At 43.8% G+C, this 17,830-nt stretch overlaps 1 protein-coding gene across 3 annotated transcripts; it reads left to right on the top strand.

Moving 5' to 3' along the window:
- Window positions 1–859: 859 nt before the first annotated feature.
- Window positions 860–11,709, top strand: LOC123426433. Of its 3 annotated transcripts, XR_006622206.1 has the most exons (12): window positions 860–1,077; window positions 2,847–2,947; window positions 3,035–3,176; window positions 3,360–3,521; window positions 3,623–3,707; window positions 5,294–6,012; window positions 6,092–6,200; window positions 10,066–10,121; window positions 10,431–10,537; window positions 10,629–10,716; window positions 11,064–11,311; window positions 11,432–11,709. XR_006622206.1 is itself a non-coding variant. In XM_045110272.1 (11 exons), exons 1-11 carry the CDS (start codon window positions 901–903, stop codon window positions 11,250–11,252), a joined length of 1,935 nt encoding a protein of 644 aa, XP_044966207.1. In that variant the 5' UTR covers window positions 860–900; the 3' UTR covers window positions 11,253–11,709. The 3 variants fall into 3 exon arrangements, 2 of the variants coding, with proteins under 2 accessions (XP_044966207.1, XP_044966208.1); XM_045110272.1 differs by having other exon boundaries at window positions 11,064–11,709; XM_045110273.1 differs by lacking the exon at window positions 2,847–2,947 and having other exon boundaries at window positions 872–1,077; window positions 11,064–11,709.
- The last annotated feature ends 6,121 nt before the right edge of the window (window positions 11,710–17,830 follow it).

Below are 17,830 nucleotides of genomic sequence, written 5' to 3'. Positions count from 1 at the left end.
TATGCAGAGCCAAGGGGAATAGATAGAAATGTTGAATGATGTATAGATAGAGAAGGTGACCAACGACAAGTTTAATGAAAAAAGGGGCTAAATGAGTGCATGGTGTTTGTAAGAATAAAAGGAGGAAAATGTTTGCTTTTGTGTTGTGGTTGAACATTGCATGCAATGTGCTCGTTCTGAGGAAGGACCATGAGCATTATTTACAAATTCATTTGTTGATCTACAGTTTACTAATTAGAATAAACAGCAAAGTAAAAAGGGCTACATGACAAATATTTTACAAAATGCAGCCCACACATAAACAATCGATATCCATTTTTTTTCAAAAGATTTTTTTTATCAAAATACAGACGCAAACGCTTATATACATATGCATATACTCATCTCTATAAACGCGCACACACACTCTATTCCTATGAACCGACATATCATCTTAAGATTTATAAAGTCATCGTAGACACCTAGTCGTCGACGAAAGCAACTAATTTTATTAAAAACGCATCGTCGAAAATCTTAAAATAAATTCAAAAATAATACAAGCACACGACTTAAAACGTCTAATTTTGTTGCAATCGTTGAAAAAATTGCTATATCGCATCGAAATTTTGCTGCATCAGAGAAAAAAAGTTGCATGAAGATCCAACAGTACGGACGCGCGGGGTTGATGGATTGGGCGGCCCGGACGCGGCCGGCAGAAAGTTTCGACGGACGCGCCGGCGAACAGCACTGCCCATAAAACCTGAAAACAAACGCCAGAACACCGGTTGCATTGCTAAAAAAAAAAAAGGACACCGGTTGCACGCACGCAGGCTGACGCTGACACATACAGTAGCGACTGGCCCCAGTAGTCGCTCGAAGATTCTCACCCACGGGCACTGCCTTTTCCCAAAAGGCGGAAAGATGGGGCAGGAGGCGGATGCGGATGAGCAGCTGCAGCGGCGGCTCCGGCGGGTGTTCGCTGCCGAGGAGCGGTCGTTCCGCATGGATCGGCGCTCGCCGGCCGCTGCTGACCTCCGCTCCGCCGTCGCCGACGTGCTCCCCCGATTCCTCGGCAACTACTCCGACGAGACCCTCGCGGTACTGCCCCAAATATCCCCGTCCTTCTCTCGCACGCACGCGAGCCCTAGAACTTGCCAGTGCGGATATTTGGTGGGGGGATGCGGTTGCAGCTCGGTCCTGCGTGGTTCCGTGTGCTAATTGGTCCCGGGAATGCCACGATATGAGTGTGGACGGGCGGGCCTCCGCGTCTGGGGCAGCACCAAGGGGATTGGGGGTGGCTCCGAATGGACTATATGCGTGTGCTTGTTTGTTGAATGCTCTGCCTGGGTCGAGTGATTGGCACCGAACTGAAATTTAAGTTGGAGTGGTGATAGATTAGACTATCTATCTGGAACATTTGGCTTGTTCGACTTTCCCTAGGAACTCTATAGAAGTTAGGTATGGACTTCCCAGGATCACAATTCAGAAATGCAAGCCTTCTTATTGGTTTCGTCCCAGCCTCAACCGCATCCGCAGTGGTGCCAAGATATATCTGAAGTAGTTTTCTGTCATAATGGACCAGTGTGTTCTCTTAACCCTCATAAACAGTCCTTATCAATTTGACACACCTACCTCCTTTTGTCGCTGATAACCTTGATTCCTATTTCACAGGTCATTAACCTTTTGTAATTCACATAATTATTTTTTGTGTGCCTCTGCTCCATTGTTGCACCATACAATTTGCAAATTAAGCATTATAGTACACAAGCCTATAGATATTTCATAAAGCATAATTCATAATGTCACCAACACCTAACTGTGACAAAGCCAACGTGTTTGAGGCATAAATGTATTGTTGTAGTTAGGTTTATATGAATCTATGAGTCAAATATGACGGGACACTTATGATGAGTTTTGTTCAGTATTAACTTTCACCAGTTTTTTTAGGTGATTAAGATGTTTCTGGGTGCTGCTTCATTGACATGGAAGACTGTAGAGACATTGTATAATACCCCCTCCGATCACAAATATAAGATGTTCTAACTTTTTTCTGAATCGGTTGCATATGGACATGTTTTAGTGTGTTTGTTCACTCATTTCAGTCCGTATGTAGTCCTTATTGAAATAGCCAAAACATCTTATATCTGTGAATGGGGGGAGTAGTATTGAAGGCTGTAAAATGGATTGTAATGTTTTCACATCACCTTGAGATAAAGTGAACACATGTAGTTCAGTGCAATTTCAATTGTTCAATTATATTTGTAGATTGGTGATTTGACTAATTCATGATAATTAAGAGGATATTTGCATAAGAAGACATGCGAAGGGGCAGTAGAGGTCTTAACACATATCTAGTGATCATTTCCCTTTGAAAAGGGTGTATGTTCACCTGCAAAAAAGAAAAGAAAAGAAAAGGGTGTATGTTCCTTCTTGCATATACCCAATGTGTTTCCATTAGATTTTAGACATGTTCTCCTATAAGTCTGCCTGGAGCGAGACTTGAGGGTTTCTGTTAAACGGATTTAGCAAAGGGATTTTTTGGGTCTTAGTTTGATAGTCTCAAAGAAAGAAATATTGAAGCACAACCTTGGCCTCGTCACTTGATAAGTTAATGTTGGCTATAGATGGCAACTTTCCCAGTTCTTTATGTTGGTATGTTGTATGCCAGGTTTGAGGACTACGTCACTCTCTTTAGTGTAGTTGGTAGGATAACCGTGAGTTTTCATTGCATGTTTTGCCAAATACACAAGATTCGACTGTTTGAGTTCTTGGTATGTTTGTTTTCATGTTAATATAAACAAGATGCTTTATAGCTGTTGATTGCATAATGACTGATAATTCTTCTTTTCTGTTCTCCCTGACTAAAGGAGTACATTGTAATTTTAGTTTGTAATGGGAAACATCAGTATCAAGCACGCGATGATTTGGAGGCCTTTCTTGGTGATGATAGTGCAAAATTTGTTGCATGGTATTATAGCTGCCATTTAATCAATTAGTTGTGTTCTTGATATGTGTACTTCTATGAGGTCATGATGTTTTTTTCATGACTAAGCAGGCTTTGGGGTTACCTAAGCAAAACGGCTGTAGCACTGGCTGATGATTCTAGCGTGGAACATAGGCTGGAAAATGAAAGTCAGGACCGGAATGACAAGAAAAACCTTCTGGTCACAAAAACCCAATCCGGAGAGGCTCATATTGTAAGGATCGTACTCTCTTTCCTCTTACAATCATCAGTAGCCACACAACATTTAATTGTCTTCGTCATATCGACTAGTTCAACTTAATTGAGCATCCGGTTACTTCTTTCATGTCAAAATGCCCAAATTATGCACGTACCATGACTTATGAACACTCAGTCAAACTCATCCACTGTTGACCAGGTAAACTCAAATATCTTAGTACCACAAGAGCATAATGGCCTTCACAAGCTTGATTTAACTAAAGGCCAAAATGTGGCTCAGCGACGCATTAGTTCAACTGTTATCATTTCCCCTAAAATGTTGGCTGGTGACGAATGTTATTGGGAGGGCCAGCATCAGAAGGTAAATACTCAATAGGCCATGCCTCTGTTGTTAAGTACCTACATTTGTAGTTTGTGCTATGGAAAGGATACATCTAACTTGATGATTCTATGTCAGAGCAGAAAGATTGGAGTTCAACAGGTGGCAGAAGTTCTTCCATGCGGCAGTCTGGTGTAGCTGCAAAGACTGAACATACATTGATGCAAGGCAAGCATTTTTTTCTTCTTATTTGACAGCTCAATTCTAGGGCAATATGTTCTTGAACTATCTGGCATATGATAGCTACTTGAAACTACTCAATACACCCACGAGAAGTACTAAATGTCTCGTGCCATGTATTCTATACAGGACCACATCTATATGTTACTTGCACATCCCTTTATCAAAACCAGCTCTCTTTTTTCCTCTGAACATTTTGTTTGTACTTAGTATTTTTTACTGTATGCTGCATTTTCTTCCACTTAAAAAAAATGTTCACCAGCCTCTATAAGGCTAGGCAACTCGGGTTTTAAAGAAGATAACGATGCTTTCTTACTTTGCGGGTTAATGTCCTTCCAAAGTTGTATGAATATCTCTGTAAATATCCTTGTATTTAGTCTTGTATTTTTTTTCTTCTATATCAATAAATATACACTCTCCGGGCATCCCTATAGTTCTCTGTTAAAATTATCTTGCCTGAATATGATTCAAGATGGTCTGCAAACAATCTTCTTTTGGAGTCGTGTGCTGCTCTTGTTTTATCTAACATCCCCTGGTTAGCTTGCATGCTTAGGTGTGACTTTAAGTGGAATTAAGGTTCTGATAATCCTACCTTAACTTATGAAAAATCATTTTCCTTTTAAGTTCTATACATACAAGCAACATGTGATTTCCCTTAGTTATGGAAGTTGTGTATGCATTCCTAGAAAGTTGAAGTGGGTAAGTTTCTCACAAATGTCCCTTAAAAGGACTTATTTCATGTGGCTGCCCAGTTTGTTGAAGTGCTGTACTGATTCAGGCTCTTGGTGTCCAATTTGGCTTGTCTCAACTCAATTCCGAATGAGAGTTCAAGATTGAAGGTGTGCCTGAGAGTATACGAAAAAATGGTCCTGTCTGTCTTTTTGCTTGTAGATGGATTGAACAAAGAAGGGATTCAAACATTGTTTTATTAAAAAGAGAATAATTGTTTTTGCCTGAAATGTCCACACTGCTAAAGTACATTACAGAGGCTACCTTAAAGGCAATAATACCATAGATGGGCTTTATAACTCCATAGTGTTGTCCTCTGATCTAAACGATGACTTTCTTAGTGCATATCTTCTACTCCCTCCGTTCCTAAATATAAGTCTTTCTAGAGTTTCAACTAATGGACTACATACGGATGTATATAGACATACTTTAGAGTATAGATTCATTCATTTTGCTCCGTATGTAGACACCTAATGAAATATCTTAAAAGACTTATATTTAGGTACGGAGGGAGTATCCTTTTTTTGGCAAACAATATTTTGAGAAACTGTATGATTTTGCAATTTGTACATACTTTGATCCTATGTTATGTTTCTCAACATTCCTTATCCTTGAATACTAGATTGTAGAGTTGAAATGATAACTATGCTGCTGTTTACCAAAAGTCCAAAATACCAAAATTACTGATACTACCTTGAGCTGAGCCATATTCCTTTCTGTACTCCATTGATTTGGGAAACTACACTAGCAGTCCTGGGTTTAAGTTTTGGGGTCGGCAGTTTGCCAAAAGATCAAAATGGATATTATTTTATATTGATTTACTGTTGTTCGAAAACCTAATGCAGAGGAACCCCATGATGAGCATCTTGGTGGAAATTCCTCCACAAGACGTTTTCCTGTGGCCGTGGGAACTGATGATGGTGAAGTGCCAGAATCCATGAGAAGGCCCCGCAATGTTTGGGACAGGCTAGGGAAGCCTGCTACGGAGGATCAAGGTTTACCTACAGAAACTGACAACATGCATGTTGAAAACATAATGCATAAGAAGGCCAAGTTAATGGTGTCTGAGCATGAACGAAGATGCCTTGTTAACTCAAGTACAGAAGGCGATTTATTTGACAGAGCAAATTCTGGAAACTTCTCCAGTAGTTACCCAGATGTCAATACAGCACATGCACATGAGCCCAGGGAGAAATCCAACAGAAGCAGGCTGACCGGTCGGTTGAATTTTGGTGATGTGGAGCGTAATCGTCATCAAGTTGGAGATGTTATTAGCCAGAAGTCTACTTCAACACTGCCAGTGAAAAGTTTTGGTTCACAAAGTTTGAATGAGTTCACATCCGAGGTGAAGAGCTCACCTGCATCAGTTTCTGAACCAGCACGGCATGCAAACTCATTAAAAGGACATGTATCAGCATCTGACAAATTGTCCCAGTTAAATATGCGGCTAAATTCAGGAACTGATGTTTTGCAAAGTCAGCAAATTAGCAGCCCTGCACAGTCCAAGAGTGGGTCTTCTGTTCGTGAAGATGGTGTCAATTACAGTAACAAACCAGTAAAAGATGTGAGCTATTCTTTATTAACTTGTTTTCTATTTGGGATCTTCTAGCGACCTAAAATGGTCGTTGTAACGGATTATGCAGGAGATGTTGGATGTGAAACTAAAGCTAAAGCAGGTGGAACTAGACATGCTCAAGCTTCGCTCCAAGCAGGCGCAGATAAACAATGGGAAGCAAGGAGCCCTCCCATCAGGTTTGTCCTATTGTTTTTTAGTCCCTTCTGTTTTTATATGAATACAATCATATAAAGGAACCTAGGGAAAATGGCATTGGGTTTACTACTACATGCCAAAATATAGTGCGCCATAATTTTCTGAGATAGTAGTTTTTTCACCAGTTTGTCCTTGCAAATCTATTAGGTCATCTGTTGAGTTTGAGTCATTGCAGTTATTTCTTGCGATTTATTATCAGTGATATAGTCACCTAGGTCAATATGCTTGTCTGCTTGTGACTGCGGTTCTGAAAAATGGTCATTTTGTAATTTGTTGTCCCTTTCACTGGTTTGTATGGTCTCTTGTCTATGTTGGCAGCAAGAGCCCCCTAGTTTAAACACGAGGGTAGTTTATTGGCGAAATGCTCTACAATGGTGCATAGCAGCATTATGTTCTTGGGTATAAATTGCAAAAATCCAAAAATAGACAGCCAAAATTCAAGAATCCATTTGATTTGAAATGAAATCAAAACTATTATTTGTAGAAAGGCTTGTTACCTCCCTGAAGTTTGATGCTCAATCTACTTGTCCGCCAAAGCTATTGATACCCGCCAGAAAATTTGTGAAACAGGCCAGCTACCCACTTGGAGATCAGGTTCCTTCCCTGTCAAATGACTTGGCAGTCAGAATAAGTTTTTTTGGGGAAAACACAATGGACCTTTGCGTTTTATTTCATTGAAAAGAGAGATAGTTGTGAAATTACAGTCCTCCTAGGAGGTGGTTACACATATCGGATGGTCACTAGTGCATATCCCATGAAGTTGGCAGCACAACCCTAAGCCTAAGCCCTTCGGCACCAGCAGTGGCCCAAAGCCTGGCCTTGTCTTTGATCCTGCCCACGAGAGTGTGGACGGACGGCTGCGCGCGGTCGAAAAGGCAATTGTTCCTATGCTTCCAAATCATCCAAGGTGTCAGGAGCGTCACAGATGCAAGTCCCTTGCGCATCAGCTGAGGGGTGTCCTGCCTAGCATGGTGCCACCAGTCGAGCAGGGAGCCTTCGTTGTCGGGCGGTCTGCAGGTCACGCGCATCCAAGCAAGGATCTCATGCCATACCTGCCGTGAGAAGGGCAAGATAGCAGGAGGTGGTGCAGTGTCTCCGGGGCCTGGTCGCACAAGGGGCATGCCGCATGGTCCTGCATTCCATGCCGAGCGAGTCGATCCGCCATCCAGCAGCGATCTAAGCTGGCAAGCCAGTGGAAGAATTTCACTTTAGGCGGCGCCCAGCTCTTCCAGATGAGCTTCCAGTCATCGGAGGCGATCGATCCGTGGAAGGATGCGTGGTAGGCAGATCTAGCGGTGTAGGTGCCGTCCTCGTTCCACTTCCAAACCATGTTGTCAGGCTCAATGGAGAGTGACACACTCTCAAGGAGACGCCAAAGTAGCAAGTACTGCCTGATTTCGTGGACTCCCAGGACGCCGTGGATGTCGCACGCCCAAAGGTGCAAGCCCTCAGCGAAGTCAGAGTAAGTTCAAAGAGAACTTTTTCGCGCAACTTGAATGGTCAAAATTTTGAGATCATTTCTTCAAAAACCTTCCATGCACCGTTGATCAGCGATTCGTCCCTCTAGCAGCAGGCCATGTGGAGGACGTATCAAAGCTCAGCATTATGTGCTACCACAGTGTGGCTCGGGCCTTTTCAGGACCCATATGCCGCTGCTTCTCCAACCAGGCTGCCCTTTATTCTCTAGATCCGTTTGAGGAGCTCACTCTACAAGATTTTCCACTATTTATTTTATCACCAGATGTGGTCCCTGTGTATTTCCATTTCACCCTATTTGGCTATAAGCTCCTGCATCCTCTTTCTTGGCCGCGGATTGGTTGCAGCTGATTGTTCTTCCGCAACCCCAGTCGTTGTTCTCACTCTCTCCGGCCAGCACTTCTACATTAGCGTCTGCAGTGACATGTTACTGGAGCTTGCATATGTCACTGCTGTATAAGTAAAATGCCACATCGGTGTCCTAGGAAACCATGCCTCGTATTGCCAGGAAAGCTGTGTCAATCTACTAAAGCATTGTTGTGGAAGTAATGGCTTGGTGGAGGGGCAGGCAGGATGGATGCCTAGGTGGACTGCTATCTCAGCTGAAGGAGGTTCCGAACAATGAAAGACAGGCTGTTTTCCTTTATTTAATTTTGTTTGTCGAGTCAACATTAAAAATGTTGAAAATTTCTTCTGGACACTGGCACTTGGTTGTCATTTGCTTAAACACACTTTGAAATTGATAATCCAGAAGAGAGAAGAGGTGGAGAAGTCCTATTTGCTGTTCGGAGAGAGACAAGAATTACGTTTGCCGTTTTTGTATATGTGTTTATGTCAAAATCCAGAAGAGAGAAGAGGTGGAAAAGTATATTTGCATTGGGCAAGGCAAGACTTACATTTGCCGTTTGCGTATGTATGTTTAGTCCTTTGGTATAATTAACACAAAAGTAAATCAAAGTTGCAATTCCTGGCTAACAGAACAACACAAGAGATATGCAGCAAGGTGGTACATGTGGTGCTTTTATTTTGGTAAAATTTAGGAGTCAGCTAGGTTTTGATCTTGTTAGCATGACATGATACTGAATTTGCCACAATTATTTCTTCACAACAGCTTATAAAGTAAGATCAGGACCAATCGGGTCGGGTTTGGTTGGGTCGACCTCTACTAGACCCATGCCCGGAACGCTTATCAGGTCCATCGCCCACTCACGACCCTACCCACGGGTCTTGTCTCATGCCCATGCCCAAACCCACGCGGTTACCCGACCCAATCAGGCACCCGTCGGGCTTAGTATTTTTGTTATTATTTAATGTATGCTCCCTTCTGGTGCCATGCACTTTGAACTGAGGATTGCTACTTCGTCTTCTAGTCTCTTACACAGGCAGCGCTCCGCTTCCTATGTGCTCGCTAGGCGAGGTGGTACTAATGCAGCTGGCAAGCACGTATTTTGCGTGCTTGGTGCATGCAGAGCAACACACAGGCTGCATGGGCTGGCTTTGGAGACCCAACAAGCCAAACTTGTTGATCTATTGATGCTACTGAGCTAAGCATTTTGTTAATTCATGGTTCTGTCTTTCTACAGCAATAACAAAGCAACATGGGTGCATGCTGTCCCTAAAAGATCTTCACCAGAAATGTTCACAATTCATGTAAAATATAACTTATATATATTAATGGGCGATCCATGGGTAACCCATGGGCATGAACTCGCACCCATACCCTACCCATGACTAATCGGTTACCCATGGGTACAACTCATGGGCGAAGATCATGACCCATACCCTACCCATTCGGGTTGGTGCCCATGGGCGGCCAAACCCATGGGTCGAATTGCCGGCTCAAAGCATAACACAGTTAAGGAAACTTCAAACTGGTGCTCAACCAGCCTAGTGTATTCCATGAAATGACCAAAAAAATTAAGCATCAATTGATTAATGATTTTATGATGTGTTTGACTACACGCCAACTAATTGTACCACCCAGCCTATTTTGCCTGAAAGCTAGTTTTGTTGTCCACATCATGACATGTATGGTTAACTGTGATGTATCAGCCATGGAGCTCAGCTTCTGCTAAAAAAATCCTTCTGCTGTCTGCACCTCCCCTCAGGCCCATATTCCTTTCTTTTTTGCTTTGTTCATCTGTTTCCAGAGGGCAGTAAGGATAGTCAAACTTTTGAGATCCGGCAGCATTTAACTGTTTGGGCACTCTGAACTAACTTTTTATTTACCGAGAGATAACTCTGAAGCAACTCTGTTTGTGCCTTGGAATGTGGATTGTTTTAAATACATTGAGCAATTTCCTATTCTTGTTTAGCAGCTCAACACTCCTATCATGGAATTGAGACTTTTGAAATTTTGTTTTCTTGCAGGGCCCCATTCGAATTTAGAGGAGGATGCCGATGCCAGAACTGTTCTTGTGACAAATGTATGTAGAAGGAACCCACCTCTTTATTTTCGTTCGCTACGGATCACTATATTTTTGGCTCTATTCTTGTGATCGAGAAAGCTTCTTCATTCTAATTACTCTCTCCGTTTCTAAATATAAGCCTTTTTAGAGATTTCAATATGGACAACATATGGATGTATATAGGCGTATTTTATAGTGTAGATTCAGTCGTTTTGCTTCCGTATGTAGTCCGTATTGGAATCTCTAAAAAAGCTTATATTTAGGAACGGAGGGAGTACATCATAGAGGATAAATTTGGTGAGTTACATCTCTGGATGATTGTTGTAGGTGCATTTTGCGGCAACCAAGGAAGCATTATCAACACATTTTATGAAGTGTGGGACTGTGCTTAAGCTCAATATGTTGACAGATGCAATTACTGGCCACCCAAAAGGGTATATTCTTTCATGCCAAGTTTCAGCTTGCTTTTTTCATCTGTGGCATCTACAAGCTCCACATCTGTTGTTAATTCTTGTTGTTTTCCAGGGCTGCATTTGTTACTTTTGCTGACAAGGAATCTATTGGGAGGGCCCTATCTTTGAGCGGGACGTCGTTTTACTCTAGAGTTCTCACAGTAAGACTGCATTTTCACTATCAAGCTTGTTGTATCCGTTGTTAAATTGTACCTTTCTCTGTGCCTTTAGATATATGGCTTGCCTTTGTACTTCACGGAACCATATTTTCTCTCAAAATAAACCCGGTCATCAAAACTGGAAAGTTGGTGTTCCGTACTGTACATATAGACAAAGTGTACCTCATCTTAGGCTAAAATGTTTACTGAAATGAAAAAGAGGCATAGCAAAGTTCATTGTAACTTGTAAGTTCAGATCATGTGAGCTCACCTACACTCAGCAGTAATTAACCAGATCCAGATTACAGCATGTAGCCAATGGTTCTATTACTAAGATCTTGTATTTTCAGGTAATGCGGAAAGCAGAAGCACCTCCTGGATTTTTGGCGTCTATTCAGCAGATTGGGAGGCCGCTGCCATGGAACTCGCCACCATTCCAGAAAGGGGTTAGTCCGAAGCAGTCCTCTGGTCATCATCTCCAGTGGAAACGCGAGCAGTCTGTCATGGAAAATTCCCCTGCCAATTGCCCTACTGACTGAATCTAAGGCAGCGCTTAAGAATCTAAACCTCACCAATGGACATAGCTTTACTGGATCAGGTCTGGGCAAGATGTTATCTTTGGCACCTCTTTATCCTCAGAATCACTATTACTGCTGTTCAAACATCCACAGGCTTTAGTTCTACCAGATTTTATTTTATTTCTGATGAGGAATTACAGGCTTTCTTTGCTGCCGGGGTCTGGAACTCGAGGTGAAACGGGAATTGGTTGCAACCCTAACTGGAGCTATAGTCAAGATTCTTTTATCGGATATGTGTGCTATGTGTCTAGACCCATTCAGAATATATGTGATCCTCAGGATCATAGTTGCCGCTCTTGTTGAATATGCTAGTGGCAAACTGGCAATATGAAATGTAGTTACGGTTCGATGAACATCTTGAGATGATGAGCTAGTACATTTGAATGGAACTGTCAGCGTTGGCCAGCCTTTTGTTGAAGCTCGTCTAAGCTGTTGCATTATGCTTACTGCCTGCGATGTAATAACAACCAACCGATGAAAGACCATAAACTCTCCCAAGCCAGCCCTCGAGTCTCCCCGGAGACCAAACAAAGTCATAGCTTTGTACTTACAGTTATAGCTTTAGTTTGCGGTTACTGAACTGTCTTGAGTCTGATACTACTGAAAATTAGCCTCAAAAGGTGTAAAAGCGGGTCGAGTAAAACACGAAAATAAACAAAGGGAGCAAAGGGGCAGCGTGCTATGCCTACACTTGTCTGAGTGATTCAGTACAAGAGGAACAATCAACCGGATTTCAGATACAAGTTTAAAGTGGAATAGGGGGAAAAGTTTTTCTCTACTCCATTCTTTGACACCGATCCCTCCTCTCTTCTATTTATCCATCAAAATCACTACCCAGATGGTATCCACTGCAAAGTTTACTCTCACCTCCTGTCGTCTATCAGGTGGCACAATTGCATGTGTGACAATTATCGTGACCGGTGAGTTTTGTGCTTTTTTTTTTGTTCATTCGGCTTTTTGAAAACGTCTCATCTCTTAAATCATGCATTCAAATTATGAACTGTTTTTGTTGTTGCCTTTTTTTGCGTTGAGACATTAGAAACTACTCCCTCCGTTCACAATAAAATATTTTAGATATTTTAATATGAATTACATACAAATTAAAATGAACGAACAAACACATCAAGACGTGTCTATATATACCCGAATCACAAAAAGGTTATTCATTCGATTCACAAAAAAGTTAAAACATCTTATATTTGTGAATGGAGGGAGTAGATCCCATGGTAATAGGTTTGGGAGTAATCCTAAATAAAAAAACTGAAAACATGTGAAACCGGAAACAGGAAGCACATATGTATTTTTCAAAAAGCAAATTGGAAAGCAAACCTATGTTTTTTTTTCCACTTTTAGGCAAGCACATTTGTGCTTTCAATTTTTTGAGAAACATAGTTGTGCTTCACACGAGAGCACATATGTGATTTTCACTTTACGAGAAGCACTGCTTCATTTTTCGGGATGCATAGAAATCCTTCACATTGAAAAACAATGATACTTTCCCATGAAGCATAAATGCTCTTTTCACTTTCAAGAAGCATAGTTGTGCTTCACCGAGAGGCACATTTGTGATTTTTCACCTGGTGAAAAAATATATAAAGGAAGAAATTCATGAAAACCTAGAAAAACCCAAGGAAAATTCAAAACCCCCACCCCAATAAAAAAACCAAAACACGTACAATTTTTTTCACGTGGGGTGCACTCAACTCGCAACCCGTGACAACGCTAGGGCGCACTAAGTGGCACGCTCGAAGCACTCCTACGACATTTGCTGGGTCTCCATAGAAGAGGTGTTCGTGCTTAGTCGCTCACTTTATCCATCTCAACGATGTAACATTCTCTACTTCTTGGGCCTTTAGAACACGAGTCAACTTGTGACTGTGAAGTGTGGCCTTGGGCCACATTCTTGGTGTGGGCCAAGTCATAACAACCTCCACCCTTGAGGCACAACTGGACCCCAATTTAGTATTGTTGGAAACTTCACCCGCAAGTGTTGGGTAACGTAGCATAAATTCAAAATTTTCCTACGCCATATTCAGATCTTTCTATGGAGAGACCAACAACGAGAGAGGAGTGAGTGCATCTTCATACCTTTGAAGATCGCTAAGCGGAAGCGTTGCTAGAACGCGGTTGATGGAGTCGTACTTGCGGCGATTCAGATCGCGGTGTGATTCCGATCTAGTGCCGAACCACGGCACCTCCGCGTTCAACACACGTGCAGCGTGGTGACGTCTCCCGCACCTTGATCCAGCAGGAGGAGGGAGAGGTTGGGGAAGATCTCCGGCAGCACGACGGTGTGGTGTCGATGGAGAGACGAGGTCTCCCGGCAGGGCTTCGCCAAGCACCGTGGAGAGAGGAGGCACGAGGGAAGCAGGGTTGCACCGAGGGAGATGGAAAACTGTGTCTCAAACAGCCCCAAAACCCTCTCTATATATAGGAGGAGGGGGGGGGGTGCGCCACCCCTAGGGTTCCCACCCTAGGTGGTGCGACAGCCCTCCCAGATGGGAGGTGCGGCGGCCAGGGCAGGGAAAGGGGGGGCAGCGCCCTAGGTGGGCCTTGGGCCTCCCCTGCGCCTAGGGTTTGCCCCCTCTCCTCTTAGGCTGCGCCTTGGGCTGGGTGTGGAGGTGCACCAGCCCACCTAGGGGCTGGTTCCCTCCCACACTTGGCCCATGTAGCCTCCCGGGGCTTGTGGCCCCTCCCGGTGGGCCTCCGGAACCCTTCGGTGGTCCCGACACTTTGCCGGTGGTGTCCGAAACATTTCCGGCGTCCAAACCCATCCATCCTATATATCAATTTTTACCTCCGGACCATTCCGGAGCTCCTCGTGACGTCCGTGATCTCATCCGGGACTCCGAACATCCTTCGGTAACCTCGTATAACAATTCCCTATAACCCTAGCGTCATCGAACCTTCAGTGTGTAGACCCTACGGGTTCGGGAATCATGCAGACATGACCGAGACACTCTCTGGCCAATAACCATCAGCGGGATCTGGATACCCATGGTGGCTCCCACATGTTCCACGAAGATCTCATCGGATAAACCACGATGTCAAGGATTCAATCAATCCCGTATACAATTCCCTTTGTCTGTCGGTATAGAACTTGCCCGAGATTCGATCGTCGGTATACCTATACCTTGTTCAATCTCGTTACCAGTAAGTCTCTTTACTCGTTCCATAGCACGTCATCCTGTGACTAACTCCTTAGTCACATTGAGCTCATGATGATGTTCTACCGAGTGGGCCCAGAGATACCTCTCCGTCACACGGAGTGACAAATCCCGATCTCGATTCGTACCAACCCAACAGACACTTTCGGAGGTACCCGTAGTGCACCTTTATAGTCACCCAGTTACGTTGTGATGTTTGATACACCCAAAGCACTCCTACGGTATCCGGGAGTTGCAAAATCTCACGGTCGAAGGAAAAGACACTTGACATTAGAAAAGCTTTAGCATACAAACAATTCTATCTAGTGCTATGCTTAGGATTGGGTCTTGTCCATCACATCATTCTCCCAATGATGTGATCCCGTTATCAATGACATCTAATGTCCATGATCAGGAAACCATGACCATCTATTGATTAGCGAGCTAGCCAACTAGAGGATTGCTAGGGACATATTATGATCTATTTATTCACACATGTATTACTGTTTCCTGTTAATACAATTATAGCATGAACAATAGACAATTATCATGAACAAGGAAATATGATAATAACCATTTTATTATTGCCTCTAAGGCATATTTTCAACAGTCTCCCACTTGCACTAGAGTCAATAATCTAGTTACATTGTGATGTATCGAACACCCATAGCATTATGGTGTTGATAATGTTTTGCTCGAGGAAGAGGTTTAGTCAACGGATCTGCAATATTCAGATCCATGTGCACTTTACAAATATCTATTACTCCACTCTAGACATGGTCCTGGATGGAGTTGTAGCGGCGTTTGATGTGCTTGGTCTTTCGGTGAAACCTGGGCTCCTTGGCTATGGCAATGGCCCGAGTGTTATCACAGAAGAGTGTCATCGGACCCGACGCGCTTGGGACCACTCCAAGGTCGGTGATGAACTCCTTCATCCAAATCCCTTCATGAGCTGCTTCTGAAGCAGCTATGTACTCCGCTTCACATGTAGATGTTGCCACGACTTCTTGCTTGCTGCTGCACCAGCTCACTGCCCCGCCATTCAAAACATACACGTATCCGGTCTGTGACTTAGAGTCATCCGGATCTGTGTCGAAGCTAGCATCGACGTAACCCTGTACGATGAGCTCTTCGTCACCTCCATAAACGAGAAACATCTCCTTAGTCCTCTTCAGGTACTTAAGGATATTCTTGACCGCTGTCCAGTGTTCCATACCGGGATCACTTTGGTACCTCCCTACCAAACTTATGGCAAGGTTTATATCAGGTCTGGTACACATCATGTCATACATTAGAGAGCCTACGGCTGAAGCGTAGGGGACAATACTCATCTTCTCTCTGTCTGCTGCCGTGGTCGGTGACCGAGTCTTACTCAATCTCATACCTTGCAAAACTGGCAAAAACCCCTTCTTTGAGTTTTCCATATTGAACTTCTTCAATATCTTGTCAAGGTATGTACTTTGCGAAAGACCTATGAGGCGTCTCGATCTATCTCTATAGATCTTGATGCCTAATATGTATGCAGCTTCTCCAAGGTCCTTCATCGAAAAACTTTTGTTCAAATAGGCCTTTATGCTCTCCAACAACTCTATATTATTTCCGGTCAATAATATGTCATCCACATATAGTATGAGGAAAGCTACAACGCTCCCACTCACTTTCTTGTACAGACAGGCTTCTCCATAAACCTGCATGAACCCAAACGCTTTAATCACCTCATTAAAGCGAATGTTCCAACTCCGAGATGCTTGCACCAGCCCATAGATGGAGCGCTGGAGCTTGCACACTTTATTAGCACCCTTAGGGTCGACAAAACCTTCTGGTTGCATCATATACAACTCTTCCTTAAGATTCCCGTTAAGGAACGCTGTTTTGACGTCCATTTGCCAAATTTCATAATGATGAAAAGCAACAATTGCTAACATGATTCGGACTGACTTCAGCTTCGCTACGGGAGAGAAAGTCTCTTCGTAGTAGGGATGGCAATTTTGCCCATGGATTCGGATATCCACGGATACCCGACCTGGTTGGGCAAGGGTATGGAGCGCATTTCTGTCCATGGATTCATGGATTTGGATATCCACGAATAGGCGGGTTGGACACAGTTATAATTTCTGCTCCATGGATATCCAGTGGATACCCATGTAATAGACAGGGCCATATGACAGTGACACTGAGGCTAAGGAATTTTTTCAACCCAAGTCATTCGCAACCATATTGATTCAGAAAAGGTCAAAACGGCCCACGTTCCCTAATCCCCGCAACCTAATTATAGTATACCTAATTTAATTTGGCTGCCCTGCATCAAGCCATCAACCCACATCGCGTAAATCGTGCTCAAACCCATATCTGAAACCCCAATCGTGCTCCTCCCTTAGTCCCCATCGCGGCGAGCCGGCGACGGCACCGAGCGCCACAACCCGTGCTCCTCCTCCCTCAGTCCCCATCGCGGCGAGCCGGCGACGGCACCGAGCGCCACAACCCGTGCTCCTCCCTTAGTCCCCATCGCGGCGAGCCGGCGATGACACCGAGCGCCACAACCCGTGCTCCTCCCTTAGTCCCCATCGCGGCGACTGGACTCAGCCTTAGCGGACAACATCAGCGACTGGACTCAGCATCAGCGACAACCCTAGCCCCCACATCAGCGACTGGACTCCGCATCGGCGGACAGCATCGGGGGCGGCCTCGTTCCACTCCATCTCTGCCTCTCTCCTTCCCCAATCGGCGACCAGCATCAGCAACCGCTTCCTCGACAGGTATGCTCCGTCCCACTCCCTCTCTCCTTCCCCAATCGGCGACCGATCTCATCCTAAGCAAGCTGCTGTTTCATTTGTCTGATAGGAGTCAACCTTCAATGGAAGGGGGCAAGAGCAGCAATAGTGTCAACCATGGGAAGGCCAAGGGAGCGAATGTTCACATCCCGCGGAGGAGTCTGCGTGGTCGGCAACCAACAGTTGAGTCGCCGTGCACCGACGGGCAACAGGGTGTCGACGGCAGCACCATCATCGCTGAAAATGGTTGCTACAGTTCTTACAGCTCAGTGCTCTCCTTGCTTGTGATTTTATATAAGTAGTATAAATTATGCAGAATTTACATTTCTTGCTTGAGAGAATTTACTATGCAGAATTATGCAGAATTTACTTGAGAGAATTTACTATGCAGAATTATGCAGAATTTACTATGCAGAATTTACTATAACTAGTATAAATTATATAAGTAGTATAAATTATGCAGAATTTAATAATCATTACTATGCAGAATTTACATTTCTTGCTTGTGGAGCCCATTGCTACTTGGTTAAACTTAAATTTGATGGCATCTTCCATCCTTTTCTCAGCTCCCGCAAACAGTGTTGCCCCTACAGCGGATGTCTTGGGCGTGGCTGGAGGTGTC

Source organism: Hordeum vulgare, chromosome 2H (genome assembly GCF_904849725.1).
Source record: "Hordeum vulgare subsp. vulgare chromosome 2H, MorexV3_pseudomolecules_assembly, whole genome shotgun sequence".
Lineage (NCBI taxonomy): Eukaryota > Viridiplantae > Streptophyta > Magnoliopsida > Poales > Poaceae > Hordeum > Hordeum vulgare.
The sequence above is the reverse complement of the archived record's forward strand: the minus strand, read 5'-3'. Positions and strand labels throughout refer to the sequence as shown.

Coding starts and splice junctions, on each gene's coding strand:
- LOC123426433 (XM_045110272.1), top strand. CDS start 901: ATGGGGCAGGAGGCGGATGCGGATGAGCAGCTGCAGCGGCGGCTCCGG. Junction 1,078..2,846: donor ACTCCGACGAGACCCTCGCG/GTACTGCCCCAA, acceptor CCCTGACTAAAG/GAGTACATTGTAATTTTAGT. Junction 6,013..6,091: donor GTAACAAACCAGTAAAAGAT/GTGAGCTATTCT, acceptor CGGATTATGCAG/GAGATGTTGGATGTGAAACT.